Here is a 25,740-nt window from a genome sequence, read left to right as displayed (position 1 = left end):
TGGTGCCATGGTCTGGCCTTGAGCTCTGTGGTAAAGGGTTGGACTTGATGATCTGTGAGGTCTCTTCCAACCTTGGTGATACTGTGATACTGTGTGATACATCTATGTCTTGACTTCTCTTCACGAGTATCTCTAGCTAGTCCTGAGCAATTAACTTGTCCCTGAGCTGATGCCACCAGATGAAAAAGAACAGTCAAAATATTTTAAACTATTGCTTTTTATTATAATTACACCGGAGCACAAATAAATAAGCACTAAATGATTGTAAAATATCGTCAATGCACTAAAGAAAGCAGAATTGATCTCCAAACAACATCTTATTACTTCAGAAGTATCAAAGTACGTTTAATTACATCTTACCTAAAAAAATCAAGTACAAAAAAAACCCAAAAAGCAAATGAATATGTATTTATACTGTGTATATAGAAACGGCTAAGAATATATGATTACAGTTAGCCTCTAGCTACTCCTTACTCCTACACAATCTCAGGCACATACCTGACAAGTTCTAATGACTTAGGAAAGAAAAGCAACATGACATTCAGTTTCAAGATATTGGTCAATGCATTACATCGGAATGAACACAGAATGGTTTCCTTTCAGTTTAAAAACCCTGTCATTTAAAAACATAGTGCTGTTGCCCACTTGAAAACAAAACAACCCAACCAAACGACCAACCAAAGAGAAAAAGAGTCCCATAACCATTTGATACCATTTGCTGCATCAAAAGGAGCAATAAAGTAGACATACATTGGCTAATATACGTAAACACATTTTTAGTGCAAGAATAACAAGACCTGTGACTTTTACTGTGCTTTCTTGGAATCACAGTGCACTTGACACGAATTGCTACACTATAATGTTCAACTTCAGGAGTTTAAAGCAAAGTAAGTGCATACCAAACAATTCCATATATACAGTCTTTGCAAGTGTGTGTATATATGTGATCTGTATGTATATACAGATTGCATATTTATACAGACTACAGCTTTAATGACCGTGTGTAACTAAGCACTGTCATTGACCCTGTGACGCAGAGACTGCTGAGACGAGAGGCGATGTAGGGAACGTCTGACGCTGGCACGCTCTGGGCAGCGCGATGGGGTGGGCCGGCGGTCACGGGAGGGGACAGTGGCCTGTGGCCTGCTCTGGCTCTGCCCATGACCTTGGAAATGACTCCACCTGAGCCTTGCTTCCCTCCTCTGCAAAACAGTTCTCGTGAGCGTGAGGTTTAGTTCACATTTCTAAAGTGCTTCGAAGGTTAAGTGCTAAGTTATATTTTACTTCTTAGTGTACTGTTGCAGTTTCAAACAAAAAGCCATTGTTTCCATGGGATACAATGGAGGTCTGGAAGCACATGGGTAGCTCTCTAGGAAGGACAACGCAAACAGTGCCGAGCAATAGAACCAAAGGAAGGAGCGGTGTTAGGGTGGGCTAAGTATACAGCAAGTCTGCTTAGGACAAGTATGCTTCAATTCCCTGATCATTATTCCTATTACGTATCGATATGAAGAGGACACGAGATGAACAAACACTGTTAAACATATCACTGTTAGCATTAATGTTTGCCTTCCCCCAAAGGGCCTGGCACTGCAGAGCCCATGTGTACCCCCAGGTCTGGACCTCAAGGTCGATGCGTCAGTAGCATGTTGTTCGTGGAACCAGCCCAGGAAGAGACCAGTGTGGGGAAGGAGCATCAAGACTGACTGAGCTGGCTCTCATTTTATTACCAGAGACTTGGTGCAGTTGGGGGAAACGGCTGAGCTAAGTGTTTTGCACTATGAAAACCTCTTCTCTTGCCATGTAACAAGGAAGACAAAGCATGAACACTTTCTGAACAATGAACGTGTTATCTCAACAGATTTCTCACAACCAACAAGCCATCTTCTTTCCAGCAGACTCTGGAACTTTGTGAGATCTCTGGAGTTTTTCTTCTGCCATTTTCTTTCTTTAAAATAGAAAAGAGAATAAGCAAAATATACAGTTGGTGTCTTTTGGTTGCAACATGTGTTCAAAGATTCCTTCACAGCCTCTGGGTTTTGTCACATCTTCTGTCACTGTGGCTGTGAGGGGCTCTTTAAATCTGCATTTCAACTGCGTACCCATTCCAGTCGCTGTATATTCGTAACACACACCAGTACTCAATGCATGTGGATCTATACCTATGCACACATCTATGAGCAGATATAGAGAGATACATGCATATATACATATATATGTGTGCACACATATGCATATATACATACACATAATGCTAATATACATACACACATATAAACACACACTTCATCTTTTACAGAAATCTCAGTTTGGACATCAAAATATACATCAATTAGTTATAAAATATCTCAAAACTTTATTTCAGAGGCTGAAAAAGAAACTATGACTGATAAAACATTACTCAAAATCAAACTTTTAGCAATATAGATTAGAAAAAACCTTCTAAAATTTGTCATTTTTGGTTTTTGTTTGGGGTTTTTTTTGTGTGTTTTTTTCTTTTCCTTTTTTTTTTTTTTTTTTTTTTGTTCAGGAATTGCAGCTGTGGCAATGCTGTAGGAATTGATTGCAAAGAAAAGCCGATATAACAAGAAGTTTCAAACAACACAGCTTTTTTTCTTCTTGGTGAAAATAGCATTAGAATGATTGTTTTAAAGAGGGGCTTTCGTGCTGCCGACTTCAGACGCTTGGATAGAAATTTAACTATACAAAATATATGCCATAGAGTTTTTTTTTCCATGGTTTTTTTTACCCCTACTCCACAGCAGTACCACATTTCCCTTGTCTTCAACAGATGCTTTTGGAAGATATTTCACCGCATGAATTTCACCCAGGATAAGCCATCTCTTTCCCCTGTTAAAACCAGGAGGTCATAATTCTTTGGTCACGACATCATGTTCTGTTACAATGGGTGTGATACCACACAGGATTGCAAGCCAATTGCAGAAGCAGCTGGGAAGACAACACAGTAGAACCCAGGAGAAGCTGTTAGGTGGGCCCTTGCTTCAGACTGTGTGAAATGGAGAGGGTTTTCCCCGCTGGCTTTCGAGGGGTCTGAGCTTCTGATTTACACAAGGAAATCTGACACGGCGCAAAGCAAGTATGTGTTGCTGGATTTAAAAACAATAAACATGTAAACAGATTCTGTCACCTCTATGTCCTGGTCCGCAGACAGACACGGACAGGAGCCGTGGCTGCAGTGCCACTGCCTCAACCTGCCAAGCGACTGCGTCTCCCGTCACGGGCTGCACTATGCCTAGTCACAGTGAACCATGGTCTCTGCTCGTCAGTGGAATCTAACGAAGGAAGAGTTTCTGCTGCAGGCTTTTCTGCAGAAAATTTAGTTTCTTGGCCAAATCATTCTAGCAACTGGTTAAAATCCAGGGCAATTAATCTGATGAACTGGATGGGAAATCCAATGTGGAAGAATCTGCATTTTTAAATGCAACTTTGGGCATCTGCATTCTGCACTTTCATTTGCATTGCTTGCAGTTTTGCTGTTTCCCACCAAAGCTCTCTCCTCTGTCCAAGTGTCCTCTCCAAGAAGCTAAGGATACCTAAAGAGCACAACTTGGGCATCTGCATTCAGCTCTTTCATTTGCATTGCTTGCAGTTTTGCTGTTTCCCACCAAAGCTCTCTCCTCTGTCCAAGTGTCCTCTCCAAAAAGCTAAGGATACCTAACGAGCACAACTTGGGCATCTGCATTCTGCACTTTCATTTGCATTGCTTGCAGTTTTGCTGTTTCCCACCAAAACTCTCTCCTCTGTCCAAGTGTCCTCTCCAAAAAGCTAAGGATACCTAACGAGCACAACTTGGGCATCTGCATTCAGCTCTTTCATTTGCATTGCTTGCAGTTTTGCTGTTTCCCACCAAAGCTCTCTCCTCTGTCCAAGTGTCCTCTCCAAAAAGCTAAGGATACCTAACGAGCACAACTTGGGCATCTGCATTCAGCTCTTTCATTTGCATTGCTTGCAGTTTTGCTGTTTCCCACCAAAACTCTCTCCTCTGTCCAAGTGTCCTCTCCAAAAAGCTAAGGATACCTAACGAGCACAACTTGGGCATCTGCATTCTGCTCTTTCATTTGCATGGCTTGCAGTTTTGCTGTTTCCCACCAAAACTCTCTCTGTCCAAGTGTCCTCTCCAAAAAGCTAAGGATATCTAACAAGTACAACTCCAGATAACTCCTACAGCCCTAGCACCAAGTTGCTTTGCACATTGTCTCATTCATAGAATCATAGAATCAATCATAGAATCAACCAGGTTGGAAGAGACCTCCAAGGTCACCCTAGTCCAACCAGAAGTACAACTGTAGGCTTTTGTACAGAGGCCAAATCTAGGCAGGCAAGAGAAATGAAATGGTGGCAGCAGGGTATTTGGGAGGGGGAACATTAGAATGCCACATAGAAAATAGGTAATAAAACAGTATAACAGTAACATTATATAGTAAAATTCTTCATAATTTTTTAACTTTATATATATATATATATATTTATGTGTGTATTTAAACAGTGTATTCGTTTGGGTGTTTTCAATATATTGGTGAAATATTTACATTTTGATATCTTCTGGATCCAAAAAAATCCTGGATAAATATGTGTGTCTTAATCCAGTTGGAAACTTAACTCTCTCTCTCTCTCTCTCTCTGAACAGGTGAGCACTGTATCGATGAGGTGTTCTCCTCTAGGAAGTTCAACACCTGTGGGTAAGTCTTAGGTTAGAGCCTTTGCCTTATTAAGAGAGCAGGCTACCTGTGCACGGTGCACCACAGTGGAGAGGACATCCTCCACATGCCTGTCAAATGGCAGTGTCCCAGAAAACAGTCTGCTGTTTGGAATAAGGAGGAGGGCTGTATTTCTTGGTCCCAGTGTTCTTCTTCCAACTGGGCAAAATAGGCATGCTGTCCTGTTTGCAGAGTCCCTTCTCTGACTTCTGACGAGCTTTTATTTCTTTGCAGAGGCAACGTTTCTTCTCAATCATATCCAGCATGGTGTGGTCCCCTTGCAACCACTGCATACATGTCACCTATTAGGGAGAGGGGGGTCAAAAAGAAGGAAAAAAGAGGGGGAAAAAAAGCATACAAATAACTGTTTTGGTGATAGATTGAATACATTGATTCTTTGCAAGGTTAACATCACTCCTTTTTGGAACACTGATATGTTTGATGAACAAAAAAATATTCTATGGCAACAACAGGAATAAAATCAATCTATTTTATAGAATCAAATATCAAGCAGGTTGGAAGAGACCTCCAAGCTCAGCCAGTCCAACCTAGCACCCAGCCCTAGCAAGTCAACCAGACCATGGCACTAAATGCCTTATCCGGGCATTGCTTAAACACCTCCAGGGAAAGCAACTCCACCACTTCCCTGGGCAGCCCATTCCAATGCCAATCACTCTCTATGCCACAACTTCCTCCTAACATCCAGCCTAGACCTACCCTTACACAACTTGAGACTCTGTCCCCTTCTTCTCTTGCTAGTTGTCTGGCAGAAGAGTCCAACCCCACCTGGCTACAGCCTCCCTTCAGGGAGTTGTAGACAGCAATGAGCTCTGCCCTGAGCCTCCTCTTCTGCAGGCTGCACACCCCCAGCTCCCTCAGCCTCTCCTCACAGGGCTGTGCTCCAGGCCCCTCACCAGCATCATCACCCTTCTAACCACTATTTTAAAAGAAGGGGAAAAAAAAAAAACAAAGGAAAAAAAAGGAGATTAAAAAAAAGAAAAAAAAAAAGAGGAAAAAAAAGGAGAAAAAAAAAAGAGAAGGCACTACAAGGTCCCATTTTAAACTTTTCCAAAGTACTAAAAGCTAATAAAGACAAATGTTTTCAGCAGACTAGCACTGGTTGGATTTTAAATGATGGAATAAATCTTAAAAAGACAAATGGATCCTAACAGCAGCCTGAAGTCGTGGAAATAAGAAATTCTATACAGTGAAAGCCTTGTTTTATATCACTCTCCAAATCCAATCTGCCACATTAAAAGCATGGTGTTAGTGCTTCTGAGTATCAAGCTAAATATAACTCTGGGCTTAATTTTGTTCAAATGAGTTAAGGAGCTCCATGTGAGCTATGTGAATTAACCTATCCTATCCTGCCTTGATCCTTCATGAGCTGAAAGGCACCAGGAGTTTAGGCATTCCGTGTTTTCTTGCACGTAGAATACTTGACAACACGATCATCCTGATCCAAAAAAAGGAGGTTAGCATATGTTGAGTTGTAAGGACTTGCCACAGCTCCTCTGAAGCCTGAGAATGTGGCTTCGTTTGAGTTCAGCAGGGTGCTCTTATGATTGGAAATGTGTGTGCCTTCAAAGGCTTTGCATTGGAGCTGAAATCACTGAGCCTAAGCTCTTGAGAAGGGCTCCTAGTACTCGGGTGACAGCCTGTCCACCTGTGAATCAGAAAACTTGCTCTGCACACTTACTTTTCAAATTGGAACCGTTGTCTTGAGTCTCCCAGCATTTGTTTTCCACATTAGCCACCTATCAAGGACTTGTGTGTAAGCAAATGCCTGCCACACACCGCATCCGTGGGGCTCGTCCCACTGCGGCTCTGATGTTGCCGTGAAAATGCACACTCACAGCAATGCTTTGGCAGCATTTTATGGCTCGTGGGAGCAATGAATGTTTATTGTTAAGACTATTTCATTGCATTTAATAATGCATACGCCTTCTGCTTGAAAAATCTTAGCATGCCAAGAGCTGGGGACTTGTCTTAGAAGCCAGAATAGAAACTTGCTTCCATCTCAGTAGGTTTCCAATCAGCTGGAAGCAGATATAGTGATTTTGATAGCTAGAGAAAATGTTTAGATTCATAGCCAGAAACAAAGCAAAAGATACAAATGTGAGCAAGACTACCACAAAAAAGTAACAATATGTACTTGATTAGCAAGTACTGATGTGCTAGTTTGAGCCTAGCTGGGATATTTTAGTGAGAAGAATTAGATGATAGCTGTGAGAAAGAAACAATGCTGATGTCTGCTGCACTCATAGGCTTGCTGAGATGGATAAAAACAAGAACATAAACATAGATAACAGAGTTGCAGAGCTGCTCTCTGGCTTTGGCTGCCTCCCTTCTCTCTGTAACCTGCTGTCTGTGTAACTAACCCTTCTGCTTGCTAACCCCCCTGGCTGATTCTCCAAACTCACCTTGAACTTGAAGCAAAGTCTGGGATATGATAGAGGGGTGGAAAGGAAGTGGGAGAGTGGTTGGGAGCCCCTCCTGGGAGAGCTGTTATGTTTCTGTATTACTTTTTAACTTGTCTATTTCTATCTATAGCTGCATAAATTGTAACTATCTGCTTGTATATTGTGTTAAGCTAGAAATATAAAACTTCCTTCTACTTTCCAGCTTGGATGAGTCTTGTTTGGGTGATTTTCTTAAGGAGGGGGGGTGGGGGCAGGTAACACCCAAACCATCCAAGAGAGAAAGAATGAGAAGACTCATTCAGTATTCATACAGAAAAATGAATATAGAAATGTCCCAAACTTTTTTAACACCTGTGTGGAAATAGGCTACAAGGAGAGACATGGGATTAAAAGAATTTCAGATAGACTTGTGTTTATGCTGAAACAAACCCACACTTACCTTACATAGCAGATAGTGCTTTGAGTAAAACAAAGTGTAAACCACAACATGAATTCTCTCCTTGAATTTTCTTATGGATTTAGAATTATACAGGAAATGTATCTGCAACAAGTCCTCCTGAACGGCTGAGCTAAAAGTCTTCTGCAAGTCTGCTCTGCCTGCTCATCCTAATCAAACACTTAGGTTTTAATTTCAGGAGTGAGCTAATGTTTAGTGCAGGCAGGAATGAGGCATAGTATCCATTGAGGCTGGGAGGCTTCCTCTCCTTGGGTACCCAAGTCCAGCCCAAACCTTGCCTACTGGACAGGAGATACTTCTCCCATCCCCCAACTCCTCCTCAGCTCTACACTGCTACTCTACTTATCGTTGATGGGTTAGTACTTACCCAGCAGTGTCTTCATGTTGGCTGGGTCCTCCTAAGTGGAGTGGGACAGGGGCACAGTCTGCACACAATTAATTATACAACATATTCACCACATACAGCTGTACAGCAGTTTCTGGGCTGGATTATGTGACAACGGTGCATGAGTGCAGGTTTCCTCTCCCAGGCATCAGGAAATACCTTCTCTTTTATAACTCATCATGTGAAGAAACAAAGCATGTGCCAACACCAGGTCCTTACAGCCACCATGCACCATAAGTACCATCCATAGAATATACCACACTCACTGTGAGGGTGTTGCATCCACATAGAATCATAGAACCAAACAGGTTGGAAGAGACCTCCAAGATCATCCAGTCCAACCTAGCACCCAGCCCTATCCAATCAACCAGACCATGGCACTAAGTGCCTCAGCCAGGCTTGGCTTCAACACCTCCAGGGACAGTGACTCCACCACCTCCCTGGGCAGCCCATTCCAATGCCAATCACTCTCTCTGACAACAACTTTCTCCTAACATCCAGCCTACACCTTCCCTGGCACAACTTGAGATTGTGTCCCATTCTTCTGGTGCTGATTGCCTGGCAGAAGAGACCAACCCCACCTGGCTACAGTCTCCCTTCAGGTAGTTGTAGACAGCAATGAGCTCTGCCCTGAGCCTCCTCTTCTGCAGGCTGCACACCCCCAGCTCCCTCAGCCTCTCCTCACAGGGCTCTGCTCCAGGCCCCTCCCCAGCCTTGCTGCCCTTCTCTGGACACCTTCCAGTCCCTCAGCATCTCTCTGCAATGGAGGAGCCCAGAACTGGACACAGCACTCAAGGTGTGGCCTGACCAGTGCTGAGTACAGGGGCAGAAGAACCTCCCTTGTTCTGCTGCCTGCACTGCTCCTGAGCCAGCCCAGGATGCCATTGGCTCTGCTGCCCACCTGGGCACTGCTGTCTCGTCTTCAGCTCCTCTCTCCCAGCACCCCCAGCTCCCTCTCTACCTGGCTGCTCTCAGCCACTCTGTCCCCAGCCTGTAGTGCTGCTTGGGGTTGTTGTGGCCAAAGTGTAGAACCCTGCACTTGGCCTTGTTCAGTCTCATCCCATTGGCCTCTGCCCACCCATCCAGCCTGGCCAGGTCCCTCTGCAGGGCCCTCCTACTTTCCAAGAGATCGACACTTGCTCCTAATGCTCCAATGCTCACTACCCAAATGCTCATGACTGTACACAGGCAGTGCTATTGACAATATTGTGTCTTCTGGTAGCTAATTTCCCTCCTGGGCTCAGAGGACAGAAGCACAGTTTTGACATGCTAGGCTCTAACATACCAATCGCAACTTCCTTAAGGTAGAAATGGTGTTGCTGAATGTATCAGTTACACAAACACTCTGCTACCCTTCCCACAAAACAGCCCCTAAAATAAAACTGGGTGTAGGCAGCTCCAAAATCAGCTTTTTATTGTAGCCACCACATTGTTGCAGTTAGTGAACAATTCATTATGAATAATTTGAGGTTTTCTATTTTCCTAGACACAGATTTCCAAGACTACTTCTGATTTTCTTAATGTTGTTTTTTGTTTGATGGTTAAGCCCTTAGATGTGCTGTCTGCATGGTACATCCCCCTTCTGTAACTGCATTCAGGTGATGGCCTTTGCAGCACAACCACGCAGAACCGGTGTGTGCAAAGCCATTTGCTAAACCTGATTAAGTGAACACACATGATGTTGAAAGGCTTGGGGGGAAAAAAGATGCTTAGAAGCAAGAACAAATGTTAAAGGGGGTTATCTGATGGCTTTGCTCAGTTCTGGTGTTGACATGCAACCAAACAAAAATGTGCTGAACAAGGTTGCATGCCTCAAATCTGCAAGACAGACCTGAGAGGGAATCACTCCTTTGTAGCTCAATGAGCTACAGACATGACAGGAATTCTGTTGCTAAAAGAGCATTAACCAACTTTTCAGTGTGCCCTAGACAAATGGCAGGCACTAAGGCTCACAAGCCAGCTCTCAGATTTTTAAGCACAGCAGTAGCCCTCCATGACTTCAGTAGGGCCACTGAGATCTTTAACACTAATGTATTTAACACTGCAGACTTAGGACTAATCCGTCCTGTGACTGGACTAATGCTGTCCACACTTGATTCCAGCACTAATATTTTTCGTATCCTCCCTCCTTTCTGGCTTCAACCTGCTCTGCTGGCCATGACCCAGTTGTTAATAACCCTGATATATCATAGCAGGGGATGTGTTCAGTGCCATAGGCACCGAAAAAAAAAGATATTACAACTTAATTTATGGGGGAAAAAAAGGAGCCCATTTATCACATTATACAGCTACACAGCCCTCCTGGTCCTGGAAGATTCTACAGCACATTAGAAGCAGTACTCATATAGAAGCAGCACTCATACTGCAGCGTATCACAGCTCGGCTGCAGATGGGGATGTAGCAAGAAGGCACAGAATGCATCAGCACTGGGACATAGCACTGGGACACAGTGCAACAACTGCAACAGCCAATGGGACACAGGACAGGACGTGCTAACTGGGTTTTGAGCAGAAAGTCTGGGTCCAAAGCCTGTTCTTACTGAAACCAGAAGAGCGAGCCAGCAGCTAATGGTAGGATGGTAAGAGGAGATCTCCTGGAGACTCCAGGATGCCAGCTGGGTACTATGTCACATAGTCACTTTTCAGTGATGACATTTCCTGGTTGTACATAAACTTTTATTTGGAAGGAAGTTTTACTGATCCAATTGTCCATGGTCTAAGGACACTTTTAAATTTAAATGTCTTTTTTTTTCCCCCCTAAGAGTAAGAAAGTGAAGCAAAACACCATCCAAAGGCCCAGGAGCTTGGACATTCACCTAGACGAGGGGTAGGGTCAAATTCTTGCTGTTAAGGAGGCAGTAAAATCTGTGGGAAGCCCTGGTGTGATGGAACCATAGAGAAACAGAGAGTGGCTCCATAAGTTCTCTTGCTTGCATGTGTCTGAGTGTAAGTACAGGTAAGCATGCCTCATGAGTCCCTGGTAAACACCCTACCTCTTTCATTAGTCATTAGTCATTGTTCTCTTTTTTTCCCCAAAAAATAATCTTTACAGTTCCAGACTTGAACAGGAACAAGTAAGGAAGTTCTTCCACTACACAAAACTGAATTCTTCTGTATGCTTTTAATCACCAGCTTTCTGAAGGCCTTGGGAGAAACCAGTCTATGTTTTCATTAGCAAAACGCTGGAAGTGAATTTTGCTAAGATCTGTAACGCGTTTTCAGATTTGATGTTGGCAGTGCCACAGACGGGAGGTGAGATTGTGTGTTAGTTTGAGTCTAGCTAGAATGTTTTGGTGAGAAGAACTAGATTACAGGCTGTGAGAAGAAAACAATGGTTATGTCTCCTTCACTCATAGGCTTGCTGAGATGTATAAGAACAAGAATCCAAACAGAGATAAGAGAGTCGCTGTCTGTCTGGGCTTTGGGCTGCACTTCTCTCTCTTTAACCTAACCTAACCTGCTGTCTGTGTGACTAAATCCACCTGCTTCCTAACCCCACTGCAGACCCTCCAATCTTCTTTGGGCACAAGCCAACGTTTGGGTAAGGTAGAGAAGGGTGGGAGAAGGTGGAAGGGTGGTTGGGAGCCCCTCCTGGGGACTCAGGTTTCTGGGAGGGCTGCTGTGTTTCTGTATTACCTTTTCCCTTGTCTATTTCTGTCTATAACTGTCTATACCGTAAATCTCTGCTTGTCTATTGTGCCAGCTGTAAATATAAGCTTCATTCAATTTCCAGAGCTGGCTGAGTCTAGTCAGGGTGATTTCCAAAGTGTGGGGGGCAGAGAACACCCAAAGCATCAATATTGTAAAACCATCTTCCAACCAAGGGAAAAAAGAACAGCTTTTTACACATCCTCAAAACAGTGCAGAATATTTTGTCTATGAAAACCTAAGTAAAAAAAAACAAACATCACCTTTGGTGAGTGTTCTAATGCTTCATGAAGATCTGAGAAACAGACTAGTTCCCTGCTCTGCAAAGTGCAGCTGAGGTACTTTTGTGGATGGGTGCCTCCAATAGAGGTGAGTCCATCCTCATCTCTTTTTCACCTCACAGGACTGAAAGTTTGCATTACTTCAGAAAGATAAGCAGCAGTCCTGATGGCTTGCAAATATGAGCACTGTTTAAATTAGATTGCCCTTAGCTAAATCCCAGCTCTGTCTCTGAGTGGAGATAAGCAGAACATCTACAGCTCCATTGCTCCTAGAGGACAGGCCCTGGAGCCAGAGGTCAATACATGTCACAGCTCTCTGCCACATGTGAAAATCTTATAATCCCAGAGAAAACTCAAAACAGGCTTTGGGGAACAGTGACTCACACTGCCAGGAACTCCCTGGTGTCACAGCAGCCTATTTCTGTTTTCTATGGCCCTGGCACAGTCTTGGCCCTGGCCTCAGGCAGCCTCATCACTGCCTAAAGAATGAAGCCATAGCAGCTCCTGCCAGTACTGGACCATGGCAGCCTGGACCAGCAGATCCATGAAAATGATCAAGATATGGGAGTATAAAGCAAAAAAATCCCCCAAACCAAAAAGCAAACAAACAAAGTATAACTAAGCAGGATAGTTTGGTTTGACAAAGAGAATATAGCCACAGATGGAAAAAGAAAGAAGAATATATTTTGCACTGATGCAAATAAGCAGCTCCTCATGGACATAACTACATGTGCTAGCTCTGGTCACTAAGCAGAGCAAGCAGTGTCTCCTTTGTTTGCTGACTATTCATAATGTGAGATAAGACTTTCTGGCCCTTCAGGAAATGGATTTTCACCGTAAGGGGCAGCAAGTGAAGTGCTTCAGTACTGTGCACATGTAGATCTCTGTTACTGAACTTACATGCATGGTGCTGAAAATAATATGCAACCTGTAAGTTATATTCAAAACAAATGATCCCATGTAGCATAGCCTTTCCAAATGGAAACATGAGGGATGGGTGTGAAAAGGAAACCTGGGAGCAGGACTGAAAATATAGAGTGAAAAATCCACAGCACCAGGCCTGGGACCCTCTCTGGCATGACAAATTTTGCTTGCTTGTGTGTGACACAAACAGCTACATAAGTACACAGACAATGCTCTCTCTTGGTGAAAATACACAGGTACTGCAGAAGTTCCCTTCATATGCTCTCATCTCAAACTGAGCCCCATGTAATGGCCTGTACCTCTGCTTGTGCTGGGACCAGAGAAGAGCAAGGGCCAGGAACAATTCTGCTCCTCCAAAGCCATGCTACAGGAGTGGAGTGTAGGTGGGATAAAAAGTCATGCTAGTTCCTGGTGATGAGAGGCAACTGTGCTGAAATTGCAGAGGTCAGGGCATGAGGAATGTGTGGTTGTCTCCCAGCCCTTGTGAGTGTCTCCCTCTCCTGCTGAAAGGGCAGACTTCATTTACAAAGGGGGACCACATCACACATACGTGATCACGGGTGTCAGGTGCAAACACCCTTGTCTTTGTGACAGCTGAATATCATAGATAAAACAAAAGGCCAAGAGCTCAGGTGAGGCTGTAACAAGGTGAAACTGACACAAAGCAGGATGAAATAAAAAAATCTCATCACCATTTGGAGGAGATTATGAGAAACGTCTCCAGCATCTGCAGCCAAAGCGATCTCTTGCAGTGCAGGCTGTGTGCAGTGCTATGTACGGTTCAGCAGAGGCAAGCATGCTGCTTTGTCTGGGCAGGCTACAGCAAGAGAAGAAGAAAGGCTTTCTGAAAGCCACTTACCATCCTTGGGGAGGAAAAGGTCCACCCTCCCTCTTGCCTGCTCTCAGACAGGAGTTTCCAAACTCTCTTTCCCATTGACGACATTTATCAGATACAGATGGGTCCCAGCCACAGGGCAGGGCACGGCATTTCCACTCAGGAGGGTGTGAAATCCCACTCCTTGAAGGCAGCTGTGTGCCACGGGTGCAAGTGGTGGAGGGCTATGTTAAGTAGCAGCAGTTACTTCACGATCTGCTATCTGATACTCTTAGCTTGACGCAGAAGTCCTCTCAGCACATGTTCATGAAAGGGGAGTTGTCCAAGGCAGAAGTTCAGCCAGAATCAGATTTCAGAAAATCTGAGCAGTGAGATTCTCACCCATGTGAAGCCAACAGGAATGTACTGGCTAACTTCATGGCTCCAAGATTCTGACTTCAGTTTGTGCAAACAACTATGTAAAAGCCCCTCAAATGATTTAAGAAGTCTTTGGAAGGGCACTTGGGAAATCATGTTGGGCAAGGTTTCTTTCACTAACTGTGGGCTATAACCATTGCACTGCAGTTGAACGGTGTCGCTTCCGATGGCTGCGGAGGCAGTAAGTGTGGGCAGAGCTACAGGCTAAATCTGCAGGCATTTCCTTCTGTCTGGAATAACACTGACAAGAAAGACAGCAGAATTGAATTTGGCCCAGGATAGTGAGTCGTTCGCAACAGCTCTGTGCTGCTAACCCGTTGTCCTCTTACTGTTAAATTCAAAACAACAATTGATTATTAACACAGAGGTGATTAAAAGTAGCAGCACATTCAGGTGCACGCAGGGTGTGCAAGGTGAGCTGTGAAAGCAGACACTCCTTGAGTGATTTGTGGTGCATGGTAAGGCTCCCCAGGGACACCAGATAGCATAACTGCAAACGCCTCTCTTCAAGTGTCCAAAGTGTTCCCTGGAAGGTGTTCTGTGACATCAGCAGCCACACCAGAATGAACCTGTGCATTCACAAGCACACACAAGGTGCTGACCACTACACAAACTTCTGTTTCTGGCCCCCCACGAATCTTTAAGAGATGCTAGTAACACCTCTAGTTTTCCTCTAAGCCCTTGGGAAAGAATTCCCCCTGCACATACATCTTAATTTTACCAAAACAGTTGGGTGGGAAGGAGCACTTTGTAACCTTCTCCTGTAGCTGACATTAAAAGAACTCACTGACACCTGCTACCTCCACTTACGAATCCTCACATGCACCTCATTCTAGGGCTGCTACTGGAGCACTCAGATTGCTGTGTTTAATGTTTTGCTTCACACTGCTCTGAATTTCTAAAGTTCTGGAAACTTGTTTTCTTACAAATGATGCTGCTACAAAGATAAAGGAAGATCAGAGTCCCCATAAGAACTCTTCTACCACTTAATGTAACCATACAGCGCAGTACTGGAACACAACTCTGGACACCCTTTGGCACGCCTAGGACTCATTAAAAGATTTGCTAAAATCTCATGCTGTATGGCCTGACTGATCTACCCCTGAAAATCATCTGACAGGAAGCTTTGGGGCTCCAGAAATTCCTGAAGATTCAAGATTACAAGCAATTAATATTTACCCTAGAATTCAATCAGGAAATGGTGAATAAACCTTCATCACCCTTGATTCCAGACCTCCAGTTTTACGATTCATTGCTTCCAATTACTAAATGTCACAGTTACTTTACACAGAGCCAGCCCTGCACATGCTGCTATGCCTTGAATTTTCCAGTAACCCATGAATTATTTCTGAGGCTATTGATCAAGCAAACTTAAATGATAAATTCACCCTTCCTGCTTTCTGGTTTTGTACTGGTGGTCAGTCTGGTGGTAGGTCTTCCTGAACTTGCATTATTCTCTTATTTGGAAGTGTTTTCTCCTCGTCCAAGCTTGCTTTCAAACACCAACCAACCATCTGAAATTTCTCCTTGATTTATCATTAGTTGACACACTGTGCAAGTGGCAGTACATTTAAAGTAAGAGCCTGTACAAGCAGCCTGCATGCAAAGTATTCTCATGCACCCCGTTTATGCAACGGATCATCTCACAGCTCATTCCTATTGAGATGGCTCATGAAAACTCACAGCGCAATCTACGCCACCTGAAGCAGTGAATACACAACTCTAGCAACACACCACACTACATCCAGTTATTCACTGTAAAGCAGAAAGGACAATTCAGCATTGTGTTAGGCCAGTCACAGGGCAGAGCACTAGAGGTTGGTGACAGAGATCTGCTGGCTGCGTTTTACAGCACAGCTTCCACAGGGTAGCACTCTGCTGTTCTAGATTCCTTCAGAGGTTACTAACTTTGTCTCCACACCTCTCCCTCTCGATGGAGGCTGCAGCTCTTCTGTCTGTGTGCCTTAACTGCTTATGAATCATCCTTAAAACAGGGGACAGTCTGAGGCAGTGGCCTCAATAACCATTAGAGGTGGCCCTTGCCTGTGACCATGTCTATGGTACAGCATACCTGTAATTAACGTTTCTTACTCTAAATCATGGCCATTTGGAAAAGCTGCAAGAGCCTAAATCTTGGCTGTCTACAACTACCTGAGGGGTGGTTGTGGCCAGGAGGAGGTTGCTCTCTTCTCTCAGGTGGCCAGCACCAGAACAAGAGGACACAGCCCAAGGCTGCGCCAGGGGAAATTTAGGCTGGAGGTGAGGAGAAAGTTCTTCCCTGAGAGAGTCATTGGACACTGGAATGGGCTGCCCGGGGAGGTGGTGGAGTCGCCGTCCCTGGAGCTGTTCAAGGCAGGACTGGACGTGGCACTTGGTGCCATGGTCTGGCCTTGAGCTCTGTGCTAAAGGGTTGGACTTGATGATCTGTGAGGTCTCTTCCAACCCTGATGATACTGTGATACTGTAACTGTTGAATATAGTAATATAGCCTATGACATTGACCAGCCCATCCCCTTTTGTATTAAGCGGTGTCATGGAGCAGTGAGAGCTGCCAATAGACAGGATCCTTTCCTCCTCCAGCTCCAACCCCTGCAGACTCATGTACAAAAGAAGCTGAGGACAGCAGGGTGTCGTGGTAGGCCTCATAGGCCAGAAATGGGCTCATCCATGTCCTGGCTTGCCCAGGCATGTTTTTCTGCTCTCCCTCCTTCTATTTTGGAGAGAAGCAACCGCACAAAAGAGGACAAAGAATTTGGAACCACTGAGTCTGAGGACTCTGCCTGCCCAGACTTGTTTTGCTCCTGTGGTAAACAAGGTACACAGGCTTAGCTTGTGCCTGCCTTGTGCAAGGCCTATGCTTTTCCCAAATTTGGGTAAAGCAAGCCTATGGTTTCACATAATATGGTCAGGCCTGGATAACTGCCATTCTGCTTGTCTATTCTGTGTCCCAAAGCCCATTAATCTCAGGCCATATTGATAAAAGGAGTTGGGCAGGTAATGCAATGTGCTCTGCCATTGTATTCGTGCCTGCTGTTGCCTGATGCCTTTGTTTACTGACTCTATGCATCCTGAATTGCCTGGAATCTGCCTGCCTTGAGTTTACCAAGAACAGGCTCTAAATGCCTCCAGGTGATTGGCCTGCATAGCCAATGTGACATCCTGCTAAGACTGCACATGGCAAGACCTCCTGCCTACACCTGAAAGTCTCCTCCCAAGACAGGAAGTCCTGGAGATACCAGTCCAGAGGATCAGGTCAGAGATTGTCTGCCTCCTTTCCCCAGAAGCTTGGAAGGAATCAGAAGTCTCAGTGGCTGACAAGACAGTAACAGAATTCCCTGAAAGCATTTGGGTAGTGTTTGAAACTGCAGCTAACCCTGCGGGTCGAGAGATAATATTTCATGAGTAAATACTTAAAGCCTCTTGTGATTCTGCCACTGCCTTCTGCCAGAAGTAGAAAGAAGCTCCTTGAGTCCATCTAGTGGGCAAGCAGTGTATTGACTGCAAGTGGTATGGGGCCACAAGAACCTTCTCTTCCAGTTCAATGAATGTTTATATACTTTTGCAAGTTATTTCTAGGTCACAGAATCACAGAATCACAGAATCACAGAATCAGGTGATCCTATGCTGTTATCTGTATAAAGTTTCCATGACCATGTGAGGAACCCATGATTAATAATAATTAGTGGTCCGGGGTGGTGAGAGTTCTGAATATCAGCATTAATAAACAAATTAATTTGGGGAAATATCATCTCACATTAATTAATTAATTACCCCCTCCATAACACAGGGTAGAGGTTGCAGATACTGCTTCTGAAAATGTACCGGAGGCTAGGAGAACTCAGAAATTGAGCAGAAACAAGACCAAGACTTTGGAAGAATCAAGAACTAAGAGAAAGTGGACATTGAGTCCCATCCTAAAGTTACAAAATGTGGCATGTGGTGACCCCACAAACTTCTTTAGCTTCGCCATTTATTGGACCTCATTTTTCCCAAGCCATGAACACATTATGTGAGTTTCAGAACTCTTACCACTCAAATCAGTGCTAGGACTCGGGATTTAACTACCTGTTGTTGCTGTGACAAATGAAGGACCTCACCACACTAGGTTGCCAGAAAGTCCTCCAAATCTATTTCTCTGACACTTTCAAGCAAATGGACACAAGGGCAATTTAAAACTAATAAAAATATTATTAAAAAAAAATATAGAGGGGCAGAGTGCCTCAGTATTACAAGGCCTGGTGCCTTCAGTTCCTCCTGTTTTGTGTTAGGTGATCTAAGTACACAAAAATTATCTTAGTTACAGATTGTGAACTTGCTTTAAAGGTGAGAAATTCTGAAATATGCTCTTAGGTTTCTCCTTTCTGGATGGTGAATTTGATTCAGTAATATTTTTCTTAGACTAAATGCAGTTTCTCAGTTATTGTGCTAGTTGTACAGAGGAAAAAAAATAGGAAAGCATGACTAAAATCAACACATGTTCTTGTGGGTGGTCACATCTTTTAAAGAGGCATAGACACATGATGAAAGACAGAGACCTCAAGTTATGATTCACTTCTAACTCCACTTCAGAATATGGTTAATGGACAGGTACCAGAGTTATGAAATGTGCTGTGAGTTCCAAAGAATCCAAACACATCAAAGCCTGCCTTCACATGGGGTGCTTCATCTGCTGAATCCCTGCACTAACACCACAACATTGCACTTAGGACAGAAACCGTTAAACAGTGTAGCACCCAAATCTCATCCAAACATGATTCCCTGTTAGGAGGATAGCTCTGATAACAGCAAGGAACTGAGACTGGCACACACGTGCTTCAGAAAAAGGGATTCACTGGGAGCAGCTGTTCCTCAACCTTATTTCTGTTTATCTGTTTACAAGGTGATCTCCAAAAGGACAGCACTGGCTGATAGAGCATGTGACAGGGAACCAGCACTGAGGAGACTGAGCACACTAAACCACCAGCACTGTCTGCTGAACCGGGGCTTTGCTCACAGGCTGCCATGCATGGAGTGACCAGGTAAACCTGACTGAGCCTAGGGTTGAGTTCAAGGTCAGAGGTCCAAAGCAGGGTTGAGGAAGGACAATTGCACTGAGAAGACTGAGCACACTAAACCACCAGTGTTGACTGCTGAATCGGAGCTTTGCTCACAGGCTGCCATGCATGGAGCGACCAGGTAAACCTGACTGAGCCTAGGGCTGAGTTCAAGGTCAGAGGTCCATAGCAGGGTTGAGAAAGGACAATTGCACTGAGGAGACTGAGCACACTAAACCACCAGCACTGACTGCTGAACTGGAGCTTTGCTCACAGGCTGCCATGCATGGAGTGACCAGGTAAACCTGACTGAGCCTAGGCTTGAGTTCAAGGTCAGAGGTCCAAAGCAGGGTTGAGGAAGGACAATTGCACTGAGGAGACTGAGCACACTAAACCACCAGCATTGACTGCTGAACCGGGGCTTTGCTCACAGGCTGCCATGCATGGAGTGACCAGGTAAACCTGACTGAGCCTAGGGTTGAGTTCAAGGTCAGAGGTCCAAAGCAGGGTTGAGGAAGGACAATTCAGTTTTGTGTTACAAACTGTGAACCAGTAACAAAACGCTGGTTTCTTCTGGTAGTGTTTATGGCTTAAATTTCAACACAGGAACCAAGCAAAACCTAGGATGTGACCAATATCAATTTAAAAATGTATATTGCTATCATGTTTTCTTTTTTGCATGTTGTGTTTTCTATTGTGAGTGATACAGTCAGAATTATAAACCCCAGAGAGTAAATGTGCTTTTCCAGGCTAAAAAGGAAGATATGCCAATCCACAAGTCCAGTAATTGCCACTGACTTGCAAAGATTTATGATCAGGCCCATAAACACCAAGCTCCATTAGTGGAACATGTCCTTTCCCCATCCTATTTTTTTTCTGAGGAAAAGCATTTCTTGAACATTCTACTTACAGCTTGTAAGTGAAATGGGAATTTGTTGTCGATGTGAGTGGGGTCAGAGTTTAACCATGGAACTTTACATTAAAAAAGGAAAAGGATTTTCTTCTGTGTGATTTCAGTTGCAGTGAAGGCTCTTCTAGCTGTGGTTTTGCCACCCTAGAAGTTCCCCACTAATTCCTGCACAAGGATCTGCCTTCTGAGAGTTTTCTGAGTAGCTGCTGCCACTCTGCTGCAGGAAGTCACTGCACACAGAGACCAGTTTGGCTGGACAAGCTAACACAAGGATAACATTAACTGGAAAGAAACAGTGTGAATAAAGTCAAAATACGCAGCACCAAAGGTTAAGGTTGTCCATCCTTAACCAGTTGTCCATCTGGTTAAGGACATTTCTGAACCTGGGAGCTCTTAACCAGCATAAGATATACACCAGAACCACACAATGTTGGCTGTTCTGCTACAGATACCTGTCAGGAGAAACAAAAATTTACCTTGGCAGTTTTTGGATCTGTTTAAGCATTATTTTTTTTTTTTAATGAAGAAGAAGAAATCTTATCCTTGGGAAAAAGAATAATCTTTTAAAGTTCTCATTTAAAATAAGATGATGTTTTTATTTGCATCGTTTAACAAGACAAAATGAGAAGAAAAGTTATCCAGGTTATCAAAAGTGAGTGCTGGCATTCGTACCTCTTTACAATTGGCATACACAGAATGTCAATGAACAGCCACAGGTTGCTAAGTGAAAGACTATGAACGAACACACATACATATACAGAGCTATAGAAACAGCCTATACATACATACATGGGTGAATATACATACAGTATACAGACAAGATACTATACAGGTACAGTAAGTGCAATATACTGCATAAGGCTCTACAAACACCAAAAGGCTCTGGTGAAATGGTGACGACCATGAGAACAAAGCTTGGATGGCTCAGGACTGAAGGCAGGCAGAGGCAGCAACCTCGCCCTTCCGTGCCGTGTTTTATGCGTCAGGCACACATGGCTTGAACAGAAACATGGTACAAGACATTCAGTTCCTAGACAAAAGAAGGCAAAAGACAAGTGGGAGCCCATGGAGGTCAGAGAAATGCACATGAGCAGAACAAGTTCTACCTAGGACAGAGAATGCTTGCTTCATTTACAGAGAAAGCCTATAATTAACCCCATGCTTTCAGGAATTCATGCCATTTTTATTACTTTATCTGTTTCCCCTTAAAGAACATTATAAAATTCTTGCCCTGAGTTAAACATAAACACAGACAGAAAAGGGGGGGGGAATAAAGGAATTCACATGCTTCTGGGGTTGGGGGTTGTTTTTTGATGTATATTTTTTTGAACCAAGGCACAATGTCTTCAACAGTGGTTTCAAGACCATCTTAAATAACCTCAGCAATGGCTATTGTTCTGGTGCTGCATCCTTCTAAATGTGACTAAACTAATTGTTTGCACACAAAAGCCTCAGAACAAGTTTTGAAGTGAGTTTACAATTTTTAGAAGAGAATAAGTAAGTTTATGAAGAAATACCTTGAAGACAGATTCCTCAGAGAGGGAGGAATGCCACCAAATTAAATTCCTTTATAGGCAACCTACTATGTTTGGACTGAAATTATATCACACAGGTTACGTTATATATTTGTTTAGTGCTACTGGGAGTTGCTACCTAATTTTAGTAGAACTATGTACAATGTTGTAAGAGCAGCTAAACATGAGATTAAGAACTTACAAATGATGTATAGTTTCTTGTTGTAGACAGGACAGGACAATCCTGTTTCAAAGCACTGAAACACACCGCCCCAACTCTATCAAAATCAGGCACAACCCCCTGACACCACAGCCGTGTAGGTGAGATCTTCTCAGGCCTGTCCTACTCCTTTTAAATAGCTTGTAACTCTCAATCTGAGAAACAACTGGGTAAGGACAGTAAAAATATGCTGAGTGGGAAGTGAAAACCCTCATAAATGCTGTGTTTTATGCTGTGTTGGAATGTTGCACCTGAGAAGTTTCAACAAGTTCTTTGAGGACCTAGCCTCTCCCTGTGCTCTGCTGGCAAGCTCACAAAGCCTGTGCAAGAACAAGGAGAGATCACGGTAAGGGGGTGGAATATTCTTCCCCCTACACTTCCATCACAGCTGAAATTGAAGCAACCAAGCCAGCACTCAAGGACAAGGCAAGGTGTGAGTGAAGACAGCCTCTAGGTCTGGTGCTCAGAGACTGGTCTCTTTGTTCCTGTATCTGACACCCACCTTCTATGACGTTACTTTCCCTGCAGCTGACCTGCTTTCACCCATCACTGCTTCTCCCCAGAGTATCTTGTTTGTGCCTGAAATCCATGCTGCTGAGCAGCGTGGAGAAGAAGAGCCACCAAAGCCATGACTGGGGCCTGAGACCTACTGTGGCAGCAGATCCACCTCTGCCAAGCTTCCCCCACGTGCTGAGGCAGAGGGTATCTCGGCGGTGTGAGGACTGCCAAGTAAGTACTCACAAACTGAAATGAGAGTCCTGGCAAAGGAGGACCTGCTTCTGCTGCATGACCAGCCTGGCTGAACGCTGAAGAAAAGCTGCTGGGACAGCACAGCAGGGCTGGCTGCCAACAGAAGATGGCTTTGACACATTTGCTTCTCTTGCCAATCAGTCAGGCGTGCAATGGAGCTGAGTGATGATGGATGGGGCAATTCCATCCACTTCAAGGTTTCTGTTTCCTTTCTTTTCTTTCCTTTTTAAATCTGTGCCCTCTGTTTGCAGTCTGCATATTTAGAAACATTTTAGGCTGCTCTGGACCCACTCACTGATTACATAACACCAGATTCAGTTGAAACTCTACACAATGCACTGTGGAGCCTTCCCTAAAGCATTAACATTCTTCTTGTAGCTCTCATCCAAAATGTTGACTGTATTTAGCTGGACTGATGACAACAGAATTTTGCCTTCCTGCATGCAAGAGATTTGTCCTTGCAGGGAACCTCCAGCGCAGTATAAAGTAAACCAAGGGCTCCCTCTGGTGGGCATGGGGGGCTCTGCTGCACCACCTAAAGGCGCAAGGGGAGCACTCGGAAATCTGAACTCGCTGACCCCTAGCAGCTCATAGGCCGTGTGACACATCAGGATACACCTCATGTCCCAGCACTCCTTTCTAGGTGGTGGTAGTCATTGTGATGGCTCACCTCTGATTTCTTGTGAACATTCTGCCTGAACGGCTCTGGGTGATTCGGGTTTCAGAACATACTCGGGCCACACACAGGTCAAGTTCAGGCATGATCTCATGAGAAAAATTGGCCCATGTCCCATCAGTGAAGGGTTTGTGCCAGGGGTTTTGCTCTGTACCTTACTGTGGGTTCTTCTGTGCCTGTCAATTCCCCCAGCTGCCCAGAGGAGCTTTCTCCCCCACTGGAGAAGCAGGACATCATTTGTACAATGGTGTGCTTCCAAACTTGAACCTTCCCTTTGCAGACAGGCAGGACAGACCTCTGTTCTAGTCAAATGTACCTAGTTTCCTGGTTTTAGACATTCAAATGCATTTAATTATATTAGTGGCATATAAGACCAACTAAAATCACGGTCAAAGATACAGCAGATTGCACCTCAAATAATTTTTGCACTTTCTCACTTCACACAAACCAAAGCTTAAGCAAATCCTGACAGCCACATAGTCACCAATCCGCTCCTAGCTGCAACTGCTTCTTTTCTCATCTGTTTCACTGAGCTTACAAATCCCTGGAGTAAGGACAGTGCTTCTTCTGCACACACTGTCTACCAACACGGAGACTTCATTTATGATTATGGCCCTTAGACTGTGGCCACAAACGTTACTATGGTAGATCGTCGCAGCCAACAGTGAGCAGGTTTTGGACCAGGTGACTATGCCAGGCCTTATTAAAGGTGATGGTTAAACACAAGGAGTAACTAAGTCCCTTTCAGAGAACACCTTTGCAGGCAGAAATAGAATCATAAAATCAACCAGGTTGGAAGAGACCTCCAAGATCAGCCAGTCCAACCTAGCACCCAGCCCTATCCAGTCAACCAGACCATGGCACTAAGTGCCTCATCCAGGCTTTTCTTGAACACCTCCAGGGACGGTGCCTCCACCACCTCCCTGGGCAGCCCATTCCAATGCCAATCACTTTCTCTGTGAAGAACTTCCTCCTAACATCCAGCCTATACTTTTCCTGGCACAACTTGAGGCTGTGTTCCCTTCTTCTATTGCTGGTTACCTGGGAGAAGAGACCAACCCCCACCAGGCTACAGCCTCCCTTCAGGGAGTTGTAGACAGCAATGAGGTCCCCCCTGAGCCTCCTCTTCTGCAGGCTAAACACCCCCAGATCCCTCAGCCTCTCCTCATAGGGTTTGTGCTCCAGGCCCCTCACCAGCTTTGTTGCCCTTCTCTGGACACCTTCCAGCACCTCAACATCTCTCTTGAATTGAGAGGCCCAGAACTGGACACAGCACTCAAGCTGTGGCCTGACCAGTGCTGGGTACAGGGGCAGAATAACCTCCCTTATCCTACTGGCCACACTGTTCCTGATGCAGGCCAGGATGCCATTGGCTCTCTTGGCCACCTGGGCACACTGCTGCCTCATCTTCAGCTACTATCTATCAGTACCCCCAGGTCCCTTTCCTCCTGGCTGCTTTCCAGCCACTCAGTCCCCAGCCTGTAGTGCTGCTTGGGGTTGTTGTGGCCAAAGTGCAGAACCCCTATTTGGGGTTGTCCAGAACAACAAATAGTGTATAGAAAGTCCAGAGCAAAACCCCAGGGGACTTTGATTACAGAGTGGCATGGGAGTGTTCCCACAGTGCAAAGATCCGTTTTGAATGAAGAGAAGGATCGGGTATCAAAAAGGAACAACCAGACTCTTGGCTCCAGAAGCAGAGAGATGGAGATCTCAGAGGCATTGTGCTGGCTGAAGGGGAACACTTGGCAGTTACACACAAGAAGAGGAAAGTGATTGCCACCAGCCCATAAACAGTTTCATGTGTTCTGCTAGTCTACATTCAAAACACACAACAGACTCTAAAAACTTTTGACAATTAGAGGAAAAAAAGAGGGATAAAGTTGCACTTGAGTGGCAGTTAGCACAGTTGTTAGGTATTCCTTTTGACTAGCATTACATGACTGCATCTTCCCTGAGACCTTTAACTAGAGCTCAGGGGTGAGCTTTTTCCCATTTGGTGTAGAGAGGAAGCACGACAGAAGTTGGCTCTTTCCCTGAAAATCCTTCTGCATTACAAGAAGCACAGGAGCAGAACCACTAGATTTTGATGTAGCTGTTGTATTGTGGCAAAAATACTCATGGTACTGAGCACTGACATGGGTTAATGCTGCATGGCAGACCTGAATTCACACCTTTTGTTTTTCCACTACAATTTCCCTGGTATGCAAACTGGATGAGTGAGTATTTCAGCCTATGGAGTTTTCCATCTACCTGCAAGGACTATATTTCCTTCATGTATCATAGAATCACAGAATCAAGCAGGTTGGAAGAGACCTCCAAGGTCATCCAGTCCAACCTAGCACCCATCCCTATCCAGTCAACCAGACCATGGCACTAAGTGCCCCAGCCAGGCTTTGCTTCAACACCTCCAGGGACAGTGACTCCACCACCTCCCTGGGCAGCCCATTCCAATGCCAATAACTCTCTCTGCCAACAACTTCCTTCTAACACCCAGCCTATACTTTCCCCGGCACAACTTGAGGCTGTGTCCCCTTGTTCTATTGCTGGTTG

The 25,740-nt window shown here is 44.5% G+C and overlaps 1 protein-coding gene across 3 annotated transcripts in view; it reads right to left on the bottom strand.

Annotated features, from left to right (window-relative positions):
• Positions 1-201: 201 nt before the first annotated feature.
• The window catches only part of NYAP2 (neuronal tyrosine-phosphorylated phosphoinositide-3-kinase adaptor 2), a 191,709-nt gene continuing 166,170 nt past the window's right edge, over positions 202-25,740 (bottom strand). Inside the window, exons 7-8 of one of the 3 annotated variants that reach the window (XM_064152797.1) lie at positions 4,747-5,020; positions 202-1,948 (exon numbers count right to left, since the gene is read on the bottom strand). In XM_064152797.1, coding sequence (XP_064008867.1) covers positions 4,793-5,020 — 228 coding nt within the window. In that variant the 3' untranslated portion in view covers positions 202-1,948; positions 4,747-4,792. Of the gene's footprint in view, positions 1,949-3,377; positions 5,021-20,605; positions 21,061-25,740 lie in introns of those variants that run through there. The other 2 variants (XM_064152796.1, XM_064152798.1) reach the window with 2 other exon arrangements.

Source organism: Pogoniulus pusillus, chromosome 13 (assembly GCF_015220805.1).
Source record: "Pogoniulus pusillus isolate bPogPus1 chromosome 13, bPogPus1.pri, whole genome shotgun sequence".
Lineage (NCBI taxonomy): Eukaryota > Metazoa > Chordata > Aves > Piciformes > Lybiidae > Pogoniulus > Pogoniulus pusillus.
The sequence above is the reverse complement of the archived record's forward strand: the minus strand, read 5'-3'. Positions and strand labels throughout refer to the sequence as shown.